The sequence below is a fragment of the Chelonia mydas genome, chromosome 1, assembly GCF_015237465.2.
Source record: "Chelonia mydas isolate rCheMyd1 chromosome 1, rCheMyd1.pri.v2, whole genome shotgun sequence".
In the NCBI taxonomy this organism is placed as follows: domain Eukaryota; kingdom Metazoa; phylum Chordata; order Testudines; family Cheloniidae; genus Chelonia; species Chelonia mydas.
Window position 1 is genome coordinate 58,006,692 of NC_057849.1, and position 23,652 is coordinate 58,030,343.

At 41.9% G+C, this 23,652-nt stretch overlaps 1 protein-coding gene across 1 annotated transcript; it reads left to right on the top strand.

Moving 5' to 3' along the window:
• Positions 1-1,917: 1,917 nt before the first annotated feature.
• MED4 (mediator complex subunit 4) lies at positions 1,918-22,827 on the top strand. Its single transcript, XM_037893961.2, has 7 exons — positions 1,918-2,223; positions 13,231-13,297; positions 16,190-16,360; positions 17,117-17,174; positions 19,308-19,394; positions 20,451-20,582; positions 22,066-22,827. Exons 1-7 carry the CDS (start codon positions 2,147-2,149, stop codon positions 22,236-22,238), a joined length of 765 nt encoding a protein of 254 aa, XP_037749889.1. The 5' UTR covers positions 1,918-2,146; the 3' UTR covers positions 22,239-22,827.
• Positions 22,828-23,652: the final 825 nt, after the last annotated feature.

The following is a 23,652-nucleotide window of genomic DNA, read 5'->3' on the forward strand; positions in this document are numbered from 1 at the left end:
TCCTACCTTCCCTGCCCCTCCCCTTCCCTCCTAGAGTCAGCTAAACTGGTTTTGTAAGGATGCAGCTCACTCATTATCCCAGATGTTTACACCTGATTAGGATTGTTAAGTCCTAAGCACCTTTTTAATGCATCTGTTGGGTGCATATGTGCTCTAGGGCCTGTCAGCAGTACTGGCTCCACTTACAGAGAGGCATTCATAATACAGCAGGTTTGCATAATCAGCTTCACAATATCAATCAGAATTCATAAGTTGTACAGATCTAGCCCTAATTCATCACAGAAGGATACTGTAGGACATAAATGATGCACAAAGGAAAGCTCTTCTATGGCCAAAGAGGAATAAGAAGCAAGCATAGCCATATAAAAAGGTACACTAAGTACTAAAGACTAATAGGGAGTGATATTTAGAAAAAACAGGGAATCAGCAAGATTTAGGGCCAATAAGCCCCAACGTCTGCTTTCAGTTACCCCCATGCCTCCCCAGTCTCATGTTTGGGAATATGGAAGAATAATCAGTTCAGTGTTACAGCCCACGATGTAGAATAGTTGTTTATATTTTAGAGATGCACAGGCAAAGCTGATAAGTGCAACCCTATTGTCAGCTTGGTACGTGAACTTCAATTTGTTGTCACTGAGGCAAAATGGTGGTTAAATATGTCAATTAGACTACTTAGCTACTCTGCCTATTTTGTAGTAGGCTTAACTCCTTTCCTGGTTTCCTTCTTAGCCCTCATATTTTTAGAAAACTTATTTATTTTAATGCATTACACTACCATTTAATTTGGCACTTTTGCACCATAACTCTGGGCCACTTCATGCCTTCACTTACACCAGTGTTGAGCCAGAAGAGTGTGGGGGAGGAGAAGAGAAGTCAAAGCAGATCTTGTCAACTTTGTCTTTACAGCAGTCGGCAAGGTCCTGCATGGAGAGAGTTTACAGGTGCAAGGCAATCGGGCTTATGGGTGTCAGTGAGGGAGAAGGAGGGGTGCCGCTCACTAGGAAGATGACAGAACCAAAGTAGGAGAGAACAAACTTGTATGGAAGGATGTCTATATGGGACTTCCTCAACAGGCATCTGATGTCTTAGGAGAAGAAGAAATCAGATGCTGGGAATGTGTCAGGACTGCAGGGAGTGGGATGGACTTTGCACTGAGAGACTTTAGAATACCTTTGTTAAGAAAAAAGCTTTCCAAGATACAAGTTTTCTCTAAACTACTATATGGAAAGAGAAAATTCAGAGTTTTTAGACAGTCTATAAATAGGGTTACCATACATTCGGGTTTTCCTGGACATGAGCGGACACTATTGCAGGGAATGGGACATAGTGGACCAGCTACTGGATGTCGGATAAGCTGACACAGATCATGCCGTCTATACTCGTTCAGCAGCGACCTCAATCGGTTGATCATGGTTCTATGCGGTCCAAGGAGGTTTTTTACTGCATTGCCCTAGCGGGGCGCTTACACCGCCGGAGACAAATTTGAGCACAGACACGTGCACACCCAGGTGGATGCAAGGCAGCTTCCATCACCCCAACTCTGTGGCATAGCCCAGGCCTGGCTCGAGTCTTCACGGGCCAGCCGAGCCATGTTCTCAGGCTTTTCTGTGCGCCTGCCAGGGTTAGAAATGCACTTTTTGAAAAGACAGAAGCCGAGCGTCTCCTCAGCAGGCTCCAAGCGCTGGGCCCTGCGAACCCAGCGGCTGACACGAAGCCAACGGCAGGAATCTGCAATGCCACATTTTTGTATTTTTTTTATTTAAATTGCCTCTATCGCTCCAGCCGCTGGGTGAAAGCGGCAAAACCCAGGGGACCAGCCCCACAAGCTGGGGGGGGGGGGGTTGCCCTGCCACCTCGCCTCACACTGAGCCGCTCAGGGCTTCTTCCCGCCTGCTCTGCTCTCTCCAGCTCCTGTCAGACGGACCCAGGGCCCGCGCCCACTGGGCGGCTCCCGCCCCAAGGCTGGGAGGGGAGCGAGTGGCCTGGACAGGGGGGGCACCGCAGGAGGCGCAGAAGCCCCAGGGCAGGCGCTGCGGTTCAGACCTCCGCTGCCAGGTGGCGCTGTCGGCGGCCTCTGCCGTTCGGTGCGGGGGCCTGCTGCCCTCTCGCTGCTGCCGGCCGCGGCGGGGGCTGCTCGGGCGCGGCGATGGCGGCGGGCGGGGAGCGGAGCAGCACGCGGGACAGGCTGCTGGCGGCGCTGGAGGATCTGGAGCTGCTGGCCAGGTACCCCCGCGCGCCGGCCCCCGGGAGCCCCAGCCCGGCCGGGCTCGTTACGGCCTGAGTCGCGCCGCCGCCGCGTGGAGGAGCCGGCGGTTCCTGTATGGCGGGGCAACGCCGAGAGGCCCCTGTGCAGATGGAGGGGGGTTGCCCCGGGGATAGGGTGGGGGGAGCCCCTGCCCGCCGGGCCAGACGTGCCCCAGGGATGGGGGGCTCTGTCCCGAGGGCGGGGGGCCCTGCCCCACAGAGCTAGCCAGAGAAAGGGTGCGAGTAACTGAAATCCCTTTCCTTGGCATGGTCTTGAAATATTGGGTTTTTTCAAATCTCTTTTCTCCGTGTAAAACTAAGGTGCAGAATTCTCTGTCAGGTCTACATCGAATCAGTGTCCCGTGAGCGTCTGTATGAAAACAAACGATAAAGCAGGACTCTTGGGGGAAAAAATTGTAATAAAGACGTGTTATTACCCGAATGACTAGTAAGACAGATAATTAAAAATGAATTTTTTAAACGTGTGTTGCTCATATAATACTCCAAAGTATGTTAGACACTTTACAGACATATAAGACATTTCTTTGGTCTGTAGCACTTACAATATATAGACAACATGTAGACAGGTTTCAGAGTGGTAGCCGTGTTAGTCCGTATCAGCAGAAAGAATGAGGAGTACTTGTGGCGCCTTAGAGACTAACGAATTTATTTGAGCATAAGCTTTCGTGGGCTAAAGCTCACTTTATCAGTCTGTATGCATCTTATGAAGTGGGTTTTAGCCGACGAAAGCTTATGCTCTAATAAATTTGTTAGTCTCTAAGGTGCCACAAGCACTCCTCATTCTTTCAGACAACATGTAGACAACTAAAGACTGAGAGAAAGGGATAGAACAAACATTTTTTTAAAATATCTTGTCTGTTTTATTGATCCTTGTCCAAAGCCTTTTTTTGTTTTGTTTTAGTGTTCACAATACAACTGCACCTTATTTTCTGTATTGCCTTTCTGTGGCTTGTTTATTCGTTGGGGTAGTGTGCACAGTAATTGGTCTGTGTAGACCCTGCTGGTGTGCACTAAAGTCTTCCTAGTGTACTTAATGAAGTACAATTTGAAACTAACCCTCAGCAGCTCTTTTCTCCATTAACAAACCCACATACTCTTGGTGTTCTTTATTTTTGTTCTATCCACATCCCTCTTCCATGCCACAGAAATTTTCCCCACTTCTTGAGACATTAATTATTAATTGCAAGTTTGCTGTTGCTAAAGGGTTGCAAGTAGTGTCCTTTGATTTAGTCTCTTTCCTTCCAGAGAAGCAGGAGCTTTCTATACATTGCCACCTCAAAGTAAGTTGGTAACCTAATGTATTTTCCTATTTAGGTGGATGGTTTAACCTTTGTATTTTTCTCAGTTGCTACAGGTATGAAAATACACTGTTTTTAGTCAGTTTCACTTTTGTTTTTAGTCAGTTTCAGTTTCTTTTTCAGATTATCATGTTCTGCCAGGATATTTGGGTTGCAAGTGTTACAGGGAATGTCCTTGTATAAAATTATGCTTTCCATTTGGTATTTAATCATTTAATTTGGCCTCTGGTTCTATAAATGCTTGCTTTTACAAAACCTAAATTTTGGGCAAAATTTGACCTGAGATAATTGTTTCAAAATAATTTAGCAAACATCTCAAGTGGGAGATACTTTTTTTTTAATCAAGACAAACTGTTCTGAACTTTTTCACTTCCTGCATACATTTATTTGAAGTAACAAGGCCTCCATGCTGCAATCTGTGATCACTCTGGGCACATCCTAGCAGCCATGTGAAACCCATGCCGACAGCTGCACGCTTTATGGGAATAAGGGTCTGCCAACGTGGATCAGATTGTAGGATCAGAGTCTACATGAAATTATTATACAGAAATTGCCAGTCTGCTTAACTTAACTATTCCCTCATTACTTTTATGAAAAAGTTATACTAAACGTTTAAAAATTATTCCTACCAAGATCAGATAATGATTAGGTTCTGTAAAGATGTAATTACAGAGTAATTATTCACACTCTTTTAAAAATGTAAACTAAATTTAAGTTGCTTTTTAAAAAAATACTATCCAAATTATGATTCATCTTGTTTATCACTAGGGCACAATGATTCTTGAAAACAATACAAAGACAGAATCTGAATAGAGCTAATATTTATCTGTTGGAAACTGTGTGGAAATTCAAATTCAGGTTGATGACAAATAGGCAAAGTGGAGTTTTAAATCAGCCAGTGATCGATACAATGAATGTGAAATTCTCATGTGCAAGGTAACTGCTTTAGTCTGAGCCCTGGTTCATATGCATTGATGCAAATGCTACACATTACTGCTTTCTTGACTTCTGTTTTCCCATAGATCCGTGTAGAAAGATTGTCAGTTCTGTGGCTAAATTCTTTGAATGAATGTTGTCAGTTTTGTTTAACAAAAAGAAACATGCAAGATGGAGAACTGGTAACACTACATTTCTAGTCAAAATTTGTATATCTTAAAACTGACTGTGACATACCCCCGGGATACAGGCTGGGACTGCTGTGCCCTCTTAATTCTCCTCCTTGGACTGTCTCTTACAATAGCGTGCTAGTGACAAGCTGTGATCACTGAGCCAACAACATGCAGGAATACACCCAGCTAAATTGCATGAATGGTCTATAAGCCACTCATGAATTATACAGAGAGAGACACCAGCAAATCTCCCCAACCCCCAGCGATGTCCCATTTTACACTGCTCGAGACCTTCTGATTAATTAATTAGCCTCTTCGTCAAAGAATAGTGGACATGCACCAGCCTTTGTAATCTGAGCAGATTCCCCCAAGCACTTTAGACAAGTCACTGATAAGGATAAAACATTAAAATATGTTTGTTTACCTACAGAAAGATAGATTTTAAGTGTTAGGCACAGAGGTCAATGTTGGTTACATAAGAAATAAAAATAGAATCACAATCTAAATTCTGACTTTAACAGACTAAGCGAGATTTGAATTAAACAGCTTTTCTCATCCCACTGGATGTTCCAGGCAGTTACAGTTCTTAATACACAGCCTGAATTTGCTTCTCAGCCTGGGACCAATCTCCTCAGTTCAAAGTTTTTGTCTTCTAAATGATCTTCCAGGTGTTGAGATGGGGGTGGAGAAAGGCCAAATGGTGATGTCATTGACCCTCATTTATACTTTCTTACCAGGTGCTAGAACAGGGGTGGGCAAACTACGGCCCAGGGCCATATCCGGCCTCTCGGATCATTTAATCCAGCCCTCGAGCTCCTGCCGGGGAGCAGGGTCGGGGGCTTTCTGCGTGGCTCCCTGAAGTAGTGGCATGTCTGTCCGTCCCCCCAGCTCCTATGCATAGGGCAGCCAGGGCCAAGGGGCTCCACATGCAGCGCCCCTGCCCCCAAGCACTGCCCCCCGCAGCTCCCATTGGCCGGGAACTGTGGCCGATGGGAGCTGCAGAGGCGGTGCCTGCCGACAGGGCAGCGCACAGAGCCGCCTGGCTGCGCCTCTGCATGGGAGCCGGAGCGGGGACATGCCGCTGCTTCCAGTAAGTGTTGCCTGGAGTCTGCACCCCAACCCTCTGCCCCAGTCCTGATCCCATTTCTGGCGTCCGAACCCCTCTGTCTCAGCCCGGAGCACCCTCCTGCACCCAAACCCCTCATCCCCAGCTCCACCCCAGAGCCCGCACCCCCAGCTGGAGCCTCCCCCTTCCCCCCCACACCCAACCCCTACCCCAGTCTAGAGCCCCCTCCCACCCCCTGAACTCCTCATTTCTGGCCCCACCCCAGAGTCCTCACCCCCTCCCACACCCCAACCCTCAATTTTGTGAGCATTCATGGCCCGCCATACAATTTCTATACCCAGATGTGGCCCTCAGACCAAAAAGTTTGCCTACCCTGTGCTAGAAAGATCCTTACTGTGCTGTGGGGGTTAGGTAGCCCCGATTGTGTACATACCCTCTCTGAGAGAGATTCTTCTTGACGGGCCATCAACACACTCTGGCTGGCCTCATGCAAATCTGTCTTGTCAGTGTTAATTGTTCCTTTCTTGCCACTGAAAGGTTAGCTGTGAGCGTTTTCAGCTTAACACATACTTCAGTAACAAGCATATAGCAATACTTCATAACTTCACATACAATGATAGAACATACAATTCAAAAGGATATTAATGTTCAACAGATCAAGACTTTTTACATGATACCTCAAAAAGCCACGCATTGTACAAAACATATTATAATCATATCGCAGTGGTGAATGTGGGATTCCAGAGTGCTATTTTGAGGTAGCGAGTGTCAAACCAACTCTCATGATTTCTATTACTGTTGATGAAAGATTGGGTTCTTTCTTCATTTGTTTCATTGCTGACATTTTCATCCTACCTATTGCTAATTGAGGGTTCAGTTAGTTCACTGCTAACATTAACTGTGTGCAAGTTATTTACATCTGAATTGACATCTCATAAGTGTGAGCTGCAGCCCCAGATCATTTCCAAATAGAATTGTGTGTCTCTTGAAAATCTTACTCAGTGATCTGCTGAAGAATAGACTTAGGCTGTGTCTACACTGCCACTTGCAGTGCTAAAACTTTAGTCATTCAGGAGTGTGAAAAAACGCCCCCTGAGCGACAAAAGTTTTCGCACTGAAACACGCCAGTATCAAGCTACCACTGCTTGTTCGGGGTGTTTTTTTTTTATTGCCGGGAGAGCTCTTCCCCGGCGATAAAGCATGTCTATGCTGCCCACTTCACAGCGCTGCTGCGCTGTAATGTGGGCAGTGTAGACATACCCTTAGAGTGACTGACTAGGGACCCGCTGAAAGCCCAAGAAGTGTTACCAAATGGTTTTGAAATAAATGTGTATCTGAACATGAAATTGTTAACTGAAGAGATCCCATTACTTTCGGAAGGACTGATATTATCTGTCACTATTAGTTTAGAACTAGTTGTACTAGAAATACTGCCCCAGTCTATTATTTTTTCTCAGTTTAAGCTTGTTCACTACTAACAATAGTACGGAGTCTATTTGATTCCTTCTCTTCCACAGTTGTTCTTTAAGATGACAAATTTGAAAATTTTGGAGCCTGGTTGCTGTTTGTTCATCTCTTCTCTGAAGAAAGCTGAGATATGAGCCCATGCCTTGTTTTTCCCCCGGTCCTTCCATAGGTCTGTTGTAATGCCCTTTTTGGCTATGGCCTTCAGAAATGGTACTGTCCTGCCTCTGTAATGGTGAATAGTTTTGAATGGATTTTAATCTTAAAGTACTCTCTTGCTTACTCTCCTCAGTTGGTCATTTATAGTTCTATTCCTATAGGATTGTACGGCTGTAATTCTTTCTTGCAGTTCCCTATTTGGTGTAAAATTAAGGGTAGCGCTAGTGCGAGAATCATTGCATATGGTACTTTTTCTGGTCTTATTACTCCCCTTGCTTCTCTGTTTCTGAGCCTACCACCACTTGTCAATATAGCTTTATTGCTCACATCTCTTGAGGTCCTGCTTCTGGTTTGTCTGGACATTGGACTGTCTCTGGCCTTTGTCTGTGTCCTGCAGGATTTCTGTTAGTACCCAAATTTGATATGTCTGCATATGCTTCATAAGGAGCTTCAGGTGTTGTGTATTGTGTTAATTTCAAATCTAAATGTAAAATTTTTAGCATCTGGATTTATCTGACTCATCATTTTATATACAGTTCTTGCTTGGCCCAGTGAAGGTAACATTTCACATATGTAAAAAGAAAAGGAGTACTTGTGGCACCTTAGAGACTAAGGTGCCACAAGTACTCCTTTTCTTTTTACGAATACAGACTAACACGGCTGTTACTCTGAAACATTTCACATATGATGACAAGTATTTATCCATGCAAATAGAGAATTCACTTAAGCTTTCCTCCAGAAGCTCGGAATCTTTAAAATATCTCTCCCGTTTTCTCTGCTCAGCAGGTTTTGTTAGTGACATTTAGAAACTGCTCCTCTGTCCCTTTTCCAGGAACACCAAGAATGTTTGTTTCTCCTTAATATGTTGTCGTCATCACTGAGCTTTTTAACAAATTGGTAATAGGATTCTTCTCTCTTGAGATGCTCCTGTGCCATGATTTTGGGTACCCTGGTATTCTTTATTTTCCTTCTATTAACCTTTTTTTTTAAATTTAATTTAATTTAATTTTAGTGAATTCATATGTGCCTCTTAATGTATTTTTTGAAAGGCTTCCATCTCTCCAAGTAGCATAGTAAATCAGATTAGGACACTTCTCTGCCACCTTGTAACAGATGGAGTTGTTACACCTTGTAACGTGGCTTGGAGTTAAAAAACACTTGCAAATAAGGATTCATCTTCCATTTAGTGAGACATGGACCTACAACATCTCCTGCTAGTATGCCATCCAACTAGTTACTCAGCCTTTCTGAGTCCGTCCTACCTGCCTTTTATATACGACCATTGATCTGCTGCAGTGTGAGGGGCTGAAGCATAAAATATGTTTGTTCTTTCAGCAATTCAGAGCTACTCGTTCTTTGAATGGTTTCAGAGTAACAGCCGTGTTAGTCTGTATTCGTAAAAAGAAAAGGAGGACTTGTGGCACCTTAGAGACTAACCAATTTATCTGAGCATAAGCTTTCATGAGCTACAGCTCGCTTCATCGGATGCATCCGATGAAGTGAGCTGTAGCTCACGAAAGCTTATGCTCAAATAAATTGGTTAGTCTCTAAGGTGCCACAAGTCCTCCTTTTCTTTTTAGTTCTTTGAATGTATCCTTTATTTTTATAAATAAGCTAATTTCTGATTTTTTAATTCAATTCAAATAATCAGGAGAGTCAGTCTCTAGAGTCTTTTTTTTTTTTTTTGGAAATGTAATGTTACCAGTTCTTCTTCTTGCACATTTCTTTTTGTTAAGTAAAGGTGACAACATTCATTCCAGGGATTTATTCACAGAATAGACTGACAGACTTTCTACATCGATCTGAGAGAAGATGAGGGTCAATTTTTTGTTCAGTTGATTGAACCTTTTGGTTTTGGTACAGTTTGTGTAAGAAAAACTTTATTGCCAAGTTCTGTGTTGACTTACCCTATGAAATCCTTTGGAGGTAGGATGTATAAATAATATAGAAGTTGGACTCCTTTCAGGGTTACCCAGAAAGGTCTTAAAAGGTTCCATCAACACACTTGTGTAAATTCATTGAAGAAAATGGGACTGCACAGATTTGACTGACAGAACCTGGGTTCCTTTCTTCTCGCACTCAGTTTGACCCTGAATTTAGGTTGAGTGTGTAGAAGTGGTAGTCGCAGACTGAGCACCTTTGATTTGAAAATAGAGAGCCAGTAAACATGGACTTCACCTTAAATACAAACATTGTTAAACATGCTGCTGATTATTTTACCAGAAACATCCAGCTACCATCCAACTTCAAAGTTGCTCAATATGTTGGTCTTTTCTGATTTTTCTCTTTGAAAAGATGTACCATAGGAATGAGTACAAATTTTGAATTTGAGATAGTATTTTATTTATATATAGATAGATGTAGATATATATACACACACACACACATACTGCTATTCTTTAAAAAATTATTCATGTGGCTGCCTGGTTAAAAGAGCTGAACTCCTATGTCTTGCACGATTTGTGTTGGGTTTCTATGAAACTTGGAAAAGGAGCAGTGAAGGAAGAGAAGTTAAATGGTCATCTTTGTCTTGCAGTGAAGTCTCGTATTGAAATATAAGATGAGAGCCAAAATAAACCAAAAACAAAAAAAAATCCCTCCACGTGACAACGCCACAGATCTTGCAACATTTTCCTATAGAATTCCACTGTCAATGTTTAATACTCAGTAATGGAAGAGCTGATTTGGTTGGAAAGGGTCTGTCTGGATTGGGAGACTTAGGCCTTGTCTACGCTGGCAAGTTTCTGCGCAGTAAAGCAGCTTTCTGCGCTGTAACTCCCTAGATGTACACACTACCAAGCCACTTAGTGTGCAGAAACTGCGCAGTTGTAGCACTATAAAAACCCACCCCAATGAGAGGCTTTCTGTGCTGGGGCTACAGCGCCGCAGTGCCATTGTATACACCCTGGTCAATTACAGTGCTGCAGTTGGCCTCCGGGAGGTGTCTCACAATGCCTGTTCTCGCCTCTCTGGTCATCGGTTTGAACTCTACTGTCCTGCCCTCAGGTGACCAGCTGTGAGCCCCACCCCTTAAATTCCTTGGGAATTTTGAAGGTCCCCTTCCTGTATGCTCAGTGACGCGTGCAGTGGTCTCAGCGCATCTTTCCAGGTGACCATGCCTGCTCCACGGACCAGGCGATCCCCCATTTGGAGCAATGCCGAGCTGCTGGACCTCATCAGCATTTGCGGAGAGGAAGCTGTCCAGTTCCAGCTGTGCTCCAGCCATAGAAATTATGATACCTACAGACAGATTTCACGATGCATGACAGAAAGGGGCCATGACCGGGGCACACTGCAGTGCAGAATCAAAGTGAAGGAGCTGCGGAACACCTACCACAAGGCATGGGAAACAAACCATCGCTCCGGGGCTGTGCCCACGAGCTGCCGGTTCTACAAAGAGCTGGACGTGATACTCAGTGGCGACCCTACCTCCACTGTGAAGGCCACTGTGGATGCTTCTGTGGCTTGCGTGCCAGTCAAGAATGGACGGAGCCAGGAGGAGGAAATCTTGGATGAGGAGGGGGAGGGGGACCCAGAGGCAGAGGATGACTTGGAGGTCAGAGATGCATGCAGCCAGGAGCTCTTCTCTACCCCGGAGGAGGCTAGTCACAGCTGTCGGAGCTTGGCAAAGTGCAGCAGGAGAGGAGGCCCCTGATAAGTGGCTTTGATTTTGGGAATTGCTGAAGTGAGTTGTTGGGGGCAGGAGGGTTGCAGAAAGCAGGCTTGTGTCTGTATGATGCACATACCACCACATGCCTAGTGTGAGTGGTGGAACAGGGTGTTGATTGACTCCCTCACTTCACGGGAATCTGCCTCAGAGATCTCCATGACAGTCTCCTGGAGATACTAGGCAATCTGCTGTCGCAGGTTCTTTGGCAGAGCTGCTTTGTTTCTTGACCCATTAAAGGTAACTTTCCCATGCCACTGTGCCATCACTGGGTGGGGGTGGGGAGAGGGACCATTGCTGCACACAGGCGAGCTGCATAAGGGCCAGGGCAGAAGCCACAGTCTCGGAGAAGACTCTCCCTTGATTCCCTGCTCACCCTCAGCAGCAAGATATATTCCATAATGAACAAAGCCAGTGAAAATGTGGGGACAGTAATGATTATGAGGCCCCCCCATACAGTTCTGGCTCTCCCCAAGAGCCATGTGTCCAGTGTACAATATGGTCCTGGAACACTGATTTCCCCTCCCCCCGCGGTTACTCACCATTTTGGGGATCTTGTGGCTCATGTGTACTTGCCAGTTAGTGACATTTATGTGAATAGTGGCTGTGTTTTAAATCACTGAATCGGTGGTCTGTGTGTTGCAGACAGTTCTGCGTCTGTAAAATGTTGCATTTTGGCTTCACAGATATGACCTTGGGAGCCCAGCCTCCCTCTTTGTTGTTGCTGGCTGAATGGCTGCGCAGAATTAGAAAGCGGCCACGAAGAACTAAAGAGGACTTTCTGCGCGATGTCATGATGCACTCCGCAGCCGAAAAACAAGAATTGAAGGAGTGGTGGGGCAGCGAGAAGAGGGACCGAAAGGAGAATGCGGCGCGCCAGAACGAAGCCACAAGGCAGCTCTTAAAGGTTATGGAGCACCAAGCAGACATGCTCCAGGCGATATTAGCTCTTCGAACTGAGCAGCTCTGCGCCCGCCCTCCCCTGCAGCCGCTGTCGCAAAACTCTCCCATGCACCTCCCAGACACCACCAACACACTCTTATCAACCTGCTGGCTTCAGTCTGTACCCGCTGCATTCCACTCCTGCCCCGTCACAGTCCAGCCCTGCGGACTCCCAGTACCCACTGCACTCAACACCCGTCCCTCAGCAGTTTAGCCCTGCTGAAGTACAGTAGCTGCTGCACTGTATTCCAGAGGACAAGGCTGCATATGATACCTGTACATACACAAATCTTTAACTGTCCCAGGACCCCACCTTCTCCCACACACCCCCCTGTGCTGATGTGGTTTTTTTGTTTGTCTCTCTCCTCCTGTTGTTGTTTTTTAATAAAAGAATTGTTTTGGTTTGAAAGCAATGTTTGTTCCATTAATTGAAAGCAAACAGAACCCTGCAAAGCAACAGGCAATTTTCTTAAACCTTCACTGTGCATCATCTACACCAATCACAATCACCGCATAGCATTACAAGCACTGCACTCCCGAGCATAGCAACAAATATTAGTGGCTTTCAGCTTCAGACTGCTGCCTCAAGGCATCCCTGATCCTTATGGCCCTGCACTGTGCTCCTCTAATAGCCCTGGTCTCTGGCTGTTCAAATTCAGCCCCCAGGCACTGAGCCTCAGCAGTCCAGCATATAGCACGCGGCTATAAGCATAGGAATATTTTCATCGGCCAGGTCCAGCCTCCCATATAGGCAGCACCAGCGGGCCTTTAAATGCCCAAAAGCACACTCAACAGTCATTCTGCACTTGCTCAGCCTGTTGTTAAACCGCTCCACTTTCACGATAAAGAGATTGCACTTCAGTACTTGTATGAGGTGAACTGAAAAATACTATTTATCATTTTTACAATGCAAATATTTGTATTAAAATAATAATATAAAGTGAGCACTGTACACTTTGTATTCTGTGTTGTAATTCGGATCAATATATTTGAAAATGTTCCATCCACAAATATTTAATACATTTCAATTGGTATTCAATTGGTATTAACAGTGAGATTAAAAGTGCGATTAATCGCCCTTCATTTTTTTAATTGTGATTCATTTTTTTGAGTTAATTGCCTGAGTTAACTGCAATTAATCAACAGTCCTAATAAAAATACAGAGTCACTAGTATACTTTTGAAACTCACTGGGGACAATCTGACCTAATTTCTAAACAGTAGTTTAGAATATTGTTTAAAAATACAAATTTCATTTCAGGGAACTGATTGAAATTTTGGCAATTTCAAGAAACCAGAAACTCCCACAACCAGGAGAGGAGAGCCAGGTAAACAAATTTTCTTAAATATTTGTCTAGGTAGTTAACCTCCGTATTCAGCCTTTTTCTCCTTATCTAGCCTAGCATTCAGGCTAACTGTGTGGTATGAAATTTTTAGCAACACTAATATTTGAAAAGTTTAGTGGTGAGGGCCCAATCCTGCTTCCAGGGAAGTTAGTGACAATGCCCCTTCCCTCCCACACGCAGAAAGCCAAGGACTTTGCCCTGAGTTTGTAAATGCTAGTTGTTCTCAATAGGATTGAAATCCTATGAAATGTGAGAGCAGTGGTTTAACAAACTCTTAAGTATTTTGCTTTTCCAGGGTTTGTTTCAGTCTTCTGCTGTGCTTGTAAGTACTTCAAGGGCTGAAGCACAGCTTCTTGCTAACCCCCGTCCCAGTCTATGTACGCTCCTTAAACCCTGCATGTGCCTTGAGCACTGGTGGCAAGCGACATAAATATTCTGACTAAGCAGTTTACTAGATGGTTTGTCAAGTGCTGGTCTGTAGAGTTCTGAAGAAAATTGTAGCCAGACTATTTCCTTTTGTGATCCTTAGTCCTGATGATCTTAATTCACTCTTGGTCTGGCACTTTGTCAAAATCTCAGCCAGTTCTCTCCCTCTGCGGTTTGAGGGTGGATTTTTGTGTGTGATGGACTGTCCAATTACTGGATATCTTTATGGAATTAAACCCCTGGTACCTAGAGGAAGGAGACTTAATTAATTATACCTTTCCTTTCCTGGCCACTTAAAACAGGCCACCTAAGATAGCTAACAGTATCAGAAGATTTTTCTCCAAGGGGGCATCGAGATTGAAAACAGCAAAGATTGAATACATGTAGTACTAGTTTCAGTACTTTACGTACAGTTAATCTTTCCCTTATTATCTGCTGTAACTTATTCTTTCACAGTAGCCTTCACATCAAACTTTTACTCTTACAAATCCAAAGATTAATTTGTAATGGGAGATGCTGTTAATTCAATTTGTGCTCTGAAAAATCAAGCTGTGTTCTCTAAGCATTGTACATCCTTGCCTGTAATAAAGATTTTGTAAGCCGAGTTTAACTGAAAATTGTGTAGATGCATGAAGGAGAATAGACTCCATTGCATTGGCTCTGTGGTGCTGAACAGAAGTAAAGACTTTATCAAAAGAGTAAACAGACACAGCTAGAGGATTCACAAAGAACATACCCTGGACTAAGGGGATACTTCTGTGTAGTTTGTGGATTACGGCTATGCTGTAGATGAGACCAATGGCCCCGCTGTGAAATGCCCTCACTACCATGTCTTGCAAAGTAACCCTTCTGAAAACAGAGGAAGATGGCTCTGAGTTCCAGCATATTTAGTGAGAGGGCTAGTCGTACCATGTTACGTTTGAGGGCATAGTAACTTCTAGTTTGGTCGTAAACCTTTTTTAGTAATGAGTCTAATGGCTGTGCACTGCTGGGAGTTGGTGCAAGCTTGGCTGCTTGTGTTAAAACAGCCTACTAATGGGCATCTAGCTTTAGCCAGTCAGTGCCCATAGTATAAGGGAGCTTGGTTCCCTCTCATAATCACACAACACAGTGGGTCATTCTTACTGTTCACCAGAAACTTCCTACTTTCTTTGTTGGCAACAGAAGTACTTAGTCAGTCTAGAGTGGCACAAGGAATCAGAGGTCTAAATCTCAGCTTCTGAATCAGCAAAATTTGGAGCGCCACGGAGGTAGCACTGGAAGCTGTCCTTGGGAATAGGCACAGTACTCATGCTAACTGAAGGAACACTGTTGATAGGCTCTGGAAGAAATGTGGGCTTGACGTAGCATAAGTCAAGGACTTCCCTAGTCCACCCAAAAGAACCATTATTTTCATGTGGCACTTCCTTGTACTTCTAAAATCAACCTTATGGTTTTGGACAAAAATAAATGTATTACCTTTGCTAGTTTTGGTTTAGGAAGCACTAATCTACATATGTGTGAAACCTACTAAGAGTTGTGCTAGTAGTGATGAAGTGAGAACATTCCAGATCAGCAGAGATTTTACTGTATAAAACACAGATTCTGCCGTTTTTAAAAGTGATTCGCTTGGCACAAACTGTTTCAGACTGCACTTCTACTTAATACGCCTTTTTAAAATCTAAATATCTAGATTTGGCAGCTTCACTGTAACTGGAGTGTACCTGCTATGTCAGTTTGCTAGAGGTAAAATATTTTTTCTAAGGAATATAGTACATTTAGGATGTTCTAGTTAATACTATGGGGTTATGGGCTTGTACGTACAGGGCTGTGTTTCATATATTCAGCAGTGGCATAATTAACAGTGCTGGGGCTGAAATGTTCATAACTAGTATTAAGAATTAATGATTTATTAGATGAATGAGGAGAATTGGCATCTTTCTTGGTACTCTTGCTTCCATGTGTTTGGTAGCAGTCCCGACAAGATAAGTCCCTCAGTTGCGTGGGTTGGGGTGCCCTAATTTTGCTAAATTGAGAGCCAAACTTCTCTGGAATCCAAGAAACACACATACTTTTCATATCTGCATGTTCAAATTTAATATTGAAACTTGTATTTTCCTTGACAGATGAATGGAAAGTTCTTGTTTGCATTCATCAATAAAATCCTCCAGCACACCAGCTTTGGTACAAATAAATACCTTATTATGTACTTGTTAGCACATGTCATACTTGACCTTCCCTCAAGTTGCAATTTGGACTATCTGAATTGTAGGTTATCTTCCCAAGTGGAAGAATTGGAAACTTCATTTTATTTTAAATATGTTTTGTTTTGGAGAATACAACATCAGTGTGAATACCCCAAATCTGACTTCTGCTATCCCTCCTACAGTTGGATTCCTCTTCATAGTGCAGTTGTGGATTTTGTAATTAATCAAGCTAAATAAGTTACATAAATATTTTATCTGACAGATTCTGGAGTTGCTGATTCAGAGAGATGGAGAGTTTCAGGAATTAATGAAACTGGCACTTGATCAGGGGAAAATTCATCATGAAATGCAGCTATTAGAAAAAGTAGTCGAAAAGAGGGACAGTGATATTCAGCAGCTACAAAAACAACTGAAAGAAGCAGAACATATACTGGTAAGTCTATAGGTGAAGTGTTGGCTTTTGAGAGTTGCTGGTTGAGGGGGAAATAAGGGTGGTTGTGCATAACACTGAGTTCCGGAAAAAACAAAATTTTTAGTTAAGAAGATTAAATGAAGTGAATTCTTCTTGAAAGCTTGGAAATTACGCTTTCAGTAGCCAGAGTTAAAGTTACTTGCTTTTTGGAAAGGCTGTAATGGTAATTTTCATCCAACCTATATTACTCTTCCTTCATAATAATTTTACACCCCACCCAGTCTGTTTTTACTATTTGAAAGATTTGTAGTGAAAATAACACCTATTGTAAATAATAGGTTAAGTGTGGAAAATCAAACCACTGAAGACGGGTGCTGGTTAAATGAGGAAAGAATAGAAGGAACAGATGAATATTGGACTTCGCATTTTGGCCTAATCCCTTGAGAAAATAGGCAACCCTTTGAGCAACTTGGACTAGTGAAAGCAATAGGAGCCCTTCCCAGATATCTGTAGGCATCACAACTGAGAGAGGATGGTAGCTATTTAATTTATCTGACATCCTAGAGGCATTACTGTGCTATGTGCTCACATAGTAAGTTATTTAAAACACTGGTATACTTTGAAAACATTCACTGTATATAATAAGATGTTGATCTGATCTTTATTTTAGAGACAGTTTTTAATAGGATAAGTGGACAAATTCACAGTGCCTCTTTAACTGAGCCTAAGGTTACAAATTAATGAAGCATTGAAGAATAATTTTTCTTTAATAACTAGGCAACAGCTGTTTATCAAGCAAAGGAAAAACTAAAATCAATAGAAAAAGCAAGAAAGGGTGAGTATCAATAGTTTATTACACTATCTGAGGCTTTGAAACTATATAGCTTTAAGTAATTTATCTAGAGTTCTATGTAAGCATGTAGGCTGATTTCTTTTAATTGTATAATGTAACAGTTTAAGACTTAAAATCAGTGTAAAACGTTGCATGCGTGTAAGAGTTTTCCATTCAGTTTGGAACCTCTAAATCTTATAAAGGACTTTGAAAGGCTGGAGTTGTGGGGTTTTATTTTGGAAGGGTGTTGTGTGTGTTGTGGAAACATTATATCATAGTTTTAAGGTCTAGCTCCAAATACTTTTCCCCGTAGTATTAATTTCTGTGCTGGTTTTGCTTTAGTAGTAATGCATATGATTACCTTAGTTTGTCACACAAGGCACTTACCCTAATATGCTGGTCTACAGTTTGTATCTAATCTTTTTTTTTTTTTTTTTTTTGGAGGGGGTGGGGAGAGCATGGTGGTTGTTTTTTTAAATGAATGTCAACAATATTACTTACTAAAATCTGTGTCTTGCCCTTAGACTTGCTGGCAATATACTGCGTATCTCGTAATATCAGCTGTAGTACTTGCATAGCTAAGCTAGTCATTTTTACCAAATAGGTATTTTATAGTTATTTGTGACTTTCATACAAAATGATCTCAGGGCATTTCACAAAAATTATACATTGCTTGAAGTGTAGTCATTTATGGAGTGGAGAGTGACTGCCATCTGGCATGTGTACACTGCATGATAGTAGGAGAAAAAGGGAGAGAAGTTTATTAAGTACACCAGGGTAAGTCCCTACTATTACAAAAAATGCCATAGCATCTTACAAGCAGCTTCTGTCTAAACGTCAGGTACTAAAAGTCTCCTATGAAAGATCCACCCAGCTCTTATATAGCCTTTTTTTATCAGTAGATATCAGTGTACTTTACAAAGTAGACTGCATGGAAATCAGTCAACCTCACAAGGTTGAAAAACTTAGTTAATTTTTGTGATATTTGAATCTATAGTTTTAGAGTCAATATATTGCAAACCAGGTCCTTCTGTTAAGCTATTTGTGACAGACTGACAGTATCCTGCAATGTCCTGGACAAACTTCCTGGAATTAAGATAAACTTTATTGAATTTAGGTTAAACCTTACTGAATGAGGTTTAATACCTTTTGGGGGTCCATTGTATTAAAAATGCAACTGTGTATGTGTTACTGTGGAATTTTATGTAGCTCCTCCAGGAGAAGGATGGGGATGCTAATGCAATTCTTCTGGTTATCAGCCCTATGAAGCCACCCCCTGGAGAGGTGCACATATACTAGTTCAAACTGGATTCTCTAGGGACCAACAGACAGAGAAAGGATTTTTGATAAATAGCCTGGTTTAAAACAAGCTTATAGCCTTCTTCCTGATCCAGCAGATGGACAGGACCTCTGGTGTATGGAGGGCCCCAATCCATACACCAGAAGGATTTGAAAGACTTGGCCTACTGAGGCCCCATAAGGCTGTGTGCTTGTTCTGAGTTGAAGCCCTGATGAACTTGAAACCACAAGGAAACCACTTGGGTTGGGTACTGAAGGACTGCTCCTGCCAGGGCCCTTGTTTGGGTTGGGGTGATCTTTGGTAAGCTTATTAGCATGTCCGTAGGTTCTTTTATTATTGTTGTTAATGTTTTCTCTGTAGTTCTTTTAACAAGAAACAGGATTGCATAGGAAGAACTCTGTGATACCTTAAAACTGTGGGCAATTACTCTGTTGTTAGTATCTGAAAAGAAAGCCAGCAGGCCAGTTTAGGCAACCTGTCTCTGCTGGGAATAATACAGTAAAGGCAGGGAACTGTTCAGCCTGGAGATACTCATCTCTTTCCCTTCTGACCGGGGTATCTCCACTCAAGAAGTGATGGCCAGAGGAGCATGAAGCCTTGAGTGTCCTTTTTGGGCCATGGAGGGGAAATACAGGTGCAGTTGCCCTGAACTGTGACACTGTCCTCTGCAATGCCTGCATATTGGGGATACTCTTGAGGTTCTGTTAAAATGTTACATCGTTGATCTCTATTTGGAATATCAAAGTGTTTATCGAAAACTATCCAATCAGGCAATCTCTTGAGAGTATGCTAATCAGGGTGCATTTCCCTTGTAAACTTCTTTTCCCCTTTCACAGGTGCTGTTTCATCTGAAGAAATAATTAAATATGCCCACAGGATTAGTGCCAGCAACGCTGTTTGTGCTCCTCTGACATGGGTACCAGGTAAATTTCATGTTTGACAAATAAGCTGTATGAGTTTGTTGTACTTCCATTGATGGCATGACATGGAAATGTCCTTTCATTATAATATAGGAGCAATAATTAAACACCACCATTTAGTATTTGTGTCATGACAAATGGTATTTTGCTTGGATTTTATAAAGCTTTCCGATATTAAAAACGTTTTTTTCCCTTGAGATACTTAAATACTTACCTTATTTTTTTCCTTGTTGAATACCTTGGAGTAAAACTTTGGGGAAATTTTATACGTGGCTTTAAATAGCTACAAAACTCACAGCTCCTGGACTCCATTAATAAGTTGGTCCTGTATGTCCTCTATTGAATCCTTAGAGACTAACCAATTTATTTGAGCATAAGCTTTCGTGAGCTACAGCTTACTTCATTGGATGCATACTTTCCACAGTATGCATCCGATGAAGTGAGCTGTACCTCACGAAAGCTTATGCTCAAATAAATTGGTTAGTCTCTAAGGTGCCACAAGTACTCCTTTTCTTTTTGCGAATACAGACTAACACGGCTGTTACTCTGAAACCTATTGAATCCTTGTTTTCTTTGGGGTCCAGTTCAAGGTCTTGGTCCTAATTAAAGTCATTAACGGGTCAGAACCAGCTTATATTAAGGACTGTCTCTTCATTCACTTTCCTCTGAGACCACTGCATTCATCAGGGATGTGGAAACTATATAGACATTATTGGGAGTCAGAGGCAAGGAATGTTCAGTGATGGGTCCTAGCCCTCCTGCAGCAGATCAGAATGTGTACTGAAATGAAGTCTTGCTAATAGTAGCAGTGAGTAGCACTACAGTGAGTTTGTTGTGTACTTCTTTTTGCCAAGCTTGACTAAACAAAGAATGTAAATGGAGAATATATTTGGGTTTAATTTCTCACAGAACAGGTGTGCTTCCCATTGCTGATATGAACAATCAACACAGTTTTCTGTTTGAAAAGCATTAAAGAAAAAGACTAGCACGAAACAGCTGATATTTATCTTGCAGATGTTAGCTTTGTTTTAATCATATAAAAAACTATTTGTTTTTAAGGGGACCCACGCAGGCCATATCCTACAGATTTAGAGATGAGGAGTGGCCTTTTGGGTCAGATGAACAACCCATCTACTAATGGAGTTAATGGACACTTGCCAGGGGATGCACTTGCAGCAGGCAGATTGCCAGGTAATGGAAGTATTCAGATGTTTATGCAATGAATAAAAAAAATGCCATAACCATAGCAATTATGCATTTCATTCACCTCCAAAGTGTCCCTCAGTGATAGCAAGACAGAACTAAAAATTCTGGCTGACGCTGCAGTGGATTAGTTCCCTGGCATTAAGGGATTATTAAACAAGTAAGCAGTTTGAAAGGCTGGCATGGTGCTATAGAAAAGCAAGAGAAAATGTATTCTGTTTTATTTGTCCCACTGCTAAATCAAATTGAGATAACTGGATCATATTGGCAAACCAGTGGAAAAAAATTTCACTTATGAAAGGAAAAATATGTAGGCTTTCAGCTTCCAATCCATTTCTGTGTAATTTCTAGTAAACTGATTATTTTAAAATCACACACTAAAATATGGAAAACTTTCAGACCAAATTACTACTTTCTTAGCAATGAAAACAAATGTATTGTCTTGAATCATGAAAGGGAAGTTCAGATATGTATGAGGTCAGAAGACTTTTTTCCCTTCTTTAATTTGTAATCTATATCAATAAAATAACAAATGTTTAGAAGTTCCAGATCTAGAACTGGTGAACTAATATTTACCACTTAAGATAAATTCTTATTGACAAAACCAATTTAAATACTGTGGTGTTTTAAGTGTATAAATTAAGGATTCATTCCTTAATACTTGATTATTGAAATGGCCAATAACAGTGATCTTACTTGGATTCAGTCATGATTGCTTAACTATATTCTGGTTTAAAAATACTACTAGTGAACTAAGAATACAGTGGAGTAGTTATGTTAGGTGATGGGTGGTTTTTACCTTTCCAGGAGTTGACTAAAGAACAAAACATCTATATTGGATTTTAAAAGATCTTTTGGTTCTTGTATGAAAAGTTTGCTTTCAAAAGTTAAGATTGTTACGGTGGGGTACATCTAAAACCAAAAGTGTTATTGTAGCTGTTCTAGAGAAATTATGTTTGTATAAATACTGGGCTGGAAACCAGAAATTCATTTCTACTTCTTGCTGTGAAGTCTTGGGCGAGTCACTTAGCCTGTATCCTGAAAGGTGAAATGCAGGTGATAACATTCACTCATTTCTCAGCGGTCTTGTGAAGGTTAGTTAATGTTTGAACAGGCTGTGAAGATATAAAGCATTGTACAAACATTATTTTGATATTTTTAAATTAGTGTGATCACAATAGAGAAAGGTGGATTCTGTTTTCTCTATTAAAGTAGTACCTCTGAAGGAACAGACCTTACAGTGTTAGAATTGCTCATTTACAAGAGACTTCAGCTGCCAAGTGAACTGTTTCAACTAACTTGTTTAAAAATTCAAGAATGAGGATTGGGAGAATAGTTTGGCATTGAAAACAAAACTTTTGAAAATGTTTTTAACATGCAGCTGTGCCTGTTTTCAGATGCATGGGCGTCTCCATTTAAAAGGCTGATATTCCGATGATTATGCTACCGAAGCACTGTATTTATTTTTCAGATGTGCTTGCCCCTCAATATCCCTGGCAGTCGAGTGATATCTCAATGAACATGCTACCTCCTAATCATAGCAATGACTTTATGCTGGAGCCTCCAGGGCACAATAAAGAAAATGAAGATGATGTAGAAGTTATGTCAACAGACTCCTCAAGCAGCAGCAGTGACTCAGATTAAGTATCGAAAAGGGACAATATCCCAATCAAATAGACTTTTATTTTCTCTGGTGAAGGCATGTTGGACACTGTTCATCAAAAGCTGCAATACCAGCCTGATACGTTGGCTTCACTGTGCAGTGAGAAGACACAGCCTGTTTAGATCTAGGATGGTGACTTTAAAATGGTGAACTTTGTTGCTCTAGATATTATCCACTAGGTGCTCAATTAAAACAAACAAAAATTGGTGGTAACTTTTTGCCGGAGAGAGCTTTGCCTGCTTTCCAGTGATTATGTTTTTTGTAAACTGTATATTTTTTTACTATGCATTAGACAAAATAAGCTTCTGGAAAAGAAGCTGTAAGGGGAATCCCCTTGGATGTTTGTTAATAACTTCACTCTTTTGATAATAGCCTTTCTGTTAAGGCACAAAAAATGTGTACAGCTGTGTAGACTTTAAAAGTTGGCTGCTTTGTTAGCTACTGCCAGAACTCCAGTGTTTGATCATCCTGTGTGTTTTGAGAACAAAAATGTGATGTGACCATAAGCTGTTATACAAACATATTTTTATAATTATTGTAATATATAGTGAATTTGTTGTTATAAATAAACTCAATTTTGATGTACTTTTACATTTCAACTTGCAGAATTTAATTTTGGACTGACTAACTTCTCTGCCTACCATGTCTCCACAGTAGGAAACCACCATGCAGTTGTTACGAGAGAACAAGTAGTTTCTGCAGTTTCCGTTCACCCTCACTCATGGTTTCCTAAAGTTTTGACTAAATCTGCCCAAGCTTTTTCATTCTGCGTATTCCTGTTAGAATTCCCCTTTGCTCAGTCACTCCTCCCCAACATTTAGGTATCTCAAAACATTTCAAGGCTGAAAACTGATACTCCCAAACCCTAGTTTGAGTGACTTAGACTACTCACTATGCAATATGATGTAATTTTGACAATGATCATTCTAAGCATATTGGTAATCCACTTTCCTCTTCCCTAATTCAATTTTACAACAGGCACTAGGGAAATAGGAAGGTAAAGTAAAGCAATGGCAGAGGTGCAAAAAATAAGCAAAGTAGTACAAAATTTACTTTCACTGGTTATGAGTGTATGAGGGATAGGATACAGAGGGACCTAGACAAATTGGAGGATTGGGCCAAAAGAAATCTGATGAAGTTCAACAAGGACAAGTGTAGAGTCCTGCACTTAGGACGGAAGAATCCAATGCACCGCTACAGACTAGGGACCGAATGGCTAGGCAGCAGTTCTGCAGAGAAGGACCTCGGGGTGACAGTGGACGAGAAGCTGGATATGAGTCAACAGTGTGCCCTTGTTGCCAAGAAGGCCAATGGCATTTTGGGGTGTATAAGTAGGGGCATTGCCAGCAGATTGAGGGACGTGATCGTTCCCCTCTATTCGACATTGGTGAGGCC

Bases quoted from the DNA above. Each gene is read 5' to 3' on its own strand.
- MED4 (XM_037893961.2), top strand. From the start codon at position 2,147: ATGGCGGCGGGCGGGGAGCGGAGCAGCACGCGGGACAGGCTGCTGGCG. The intron at 19,395-20,450 runs GTAAATTTCATG...TTTGTTTTTAAG, and splicing joins TCCTCTGACATGGGTACCAG to GGGACCCACGCAGGCCATAT. The intron at 20,583-22,065 runs GTAATGGAAGTA...TTTATTTTTCAG, and splicing joins TGCAGCAGGCAGATTGCCAG to ATGTGCTTGCCCCTCAATAT.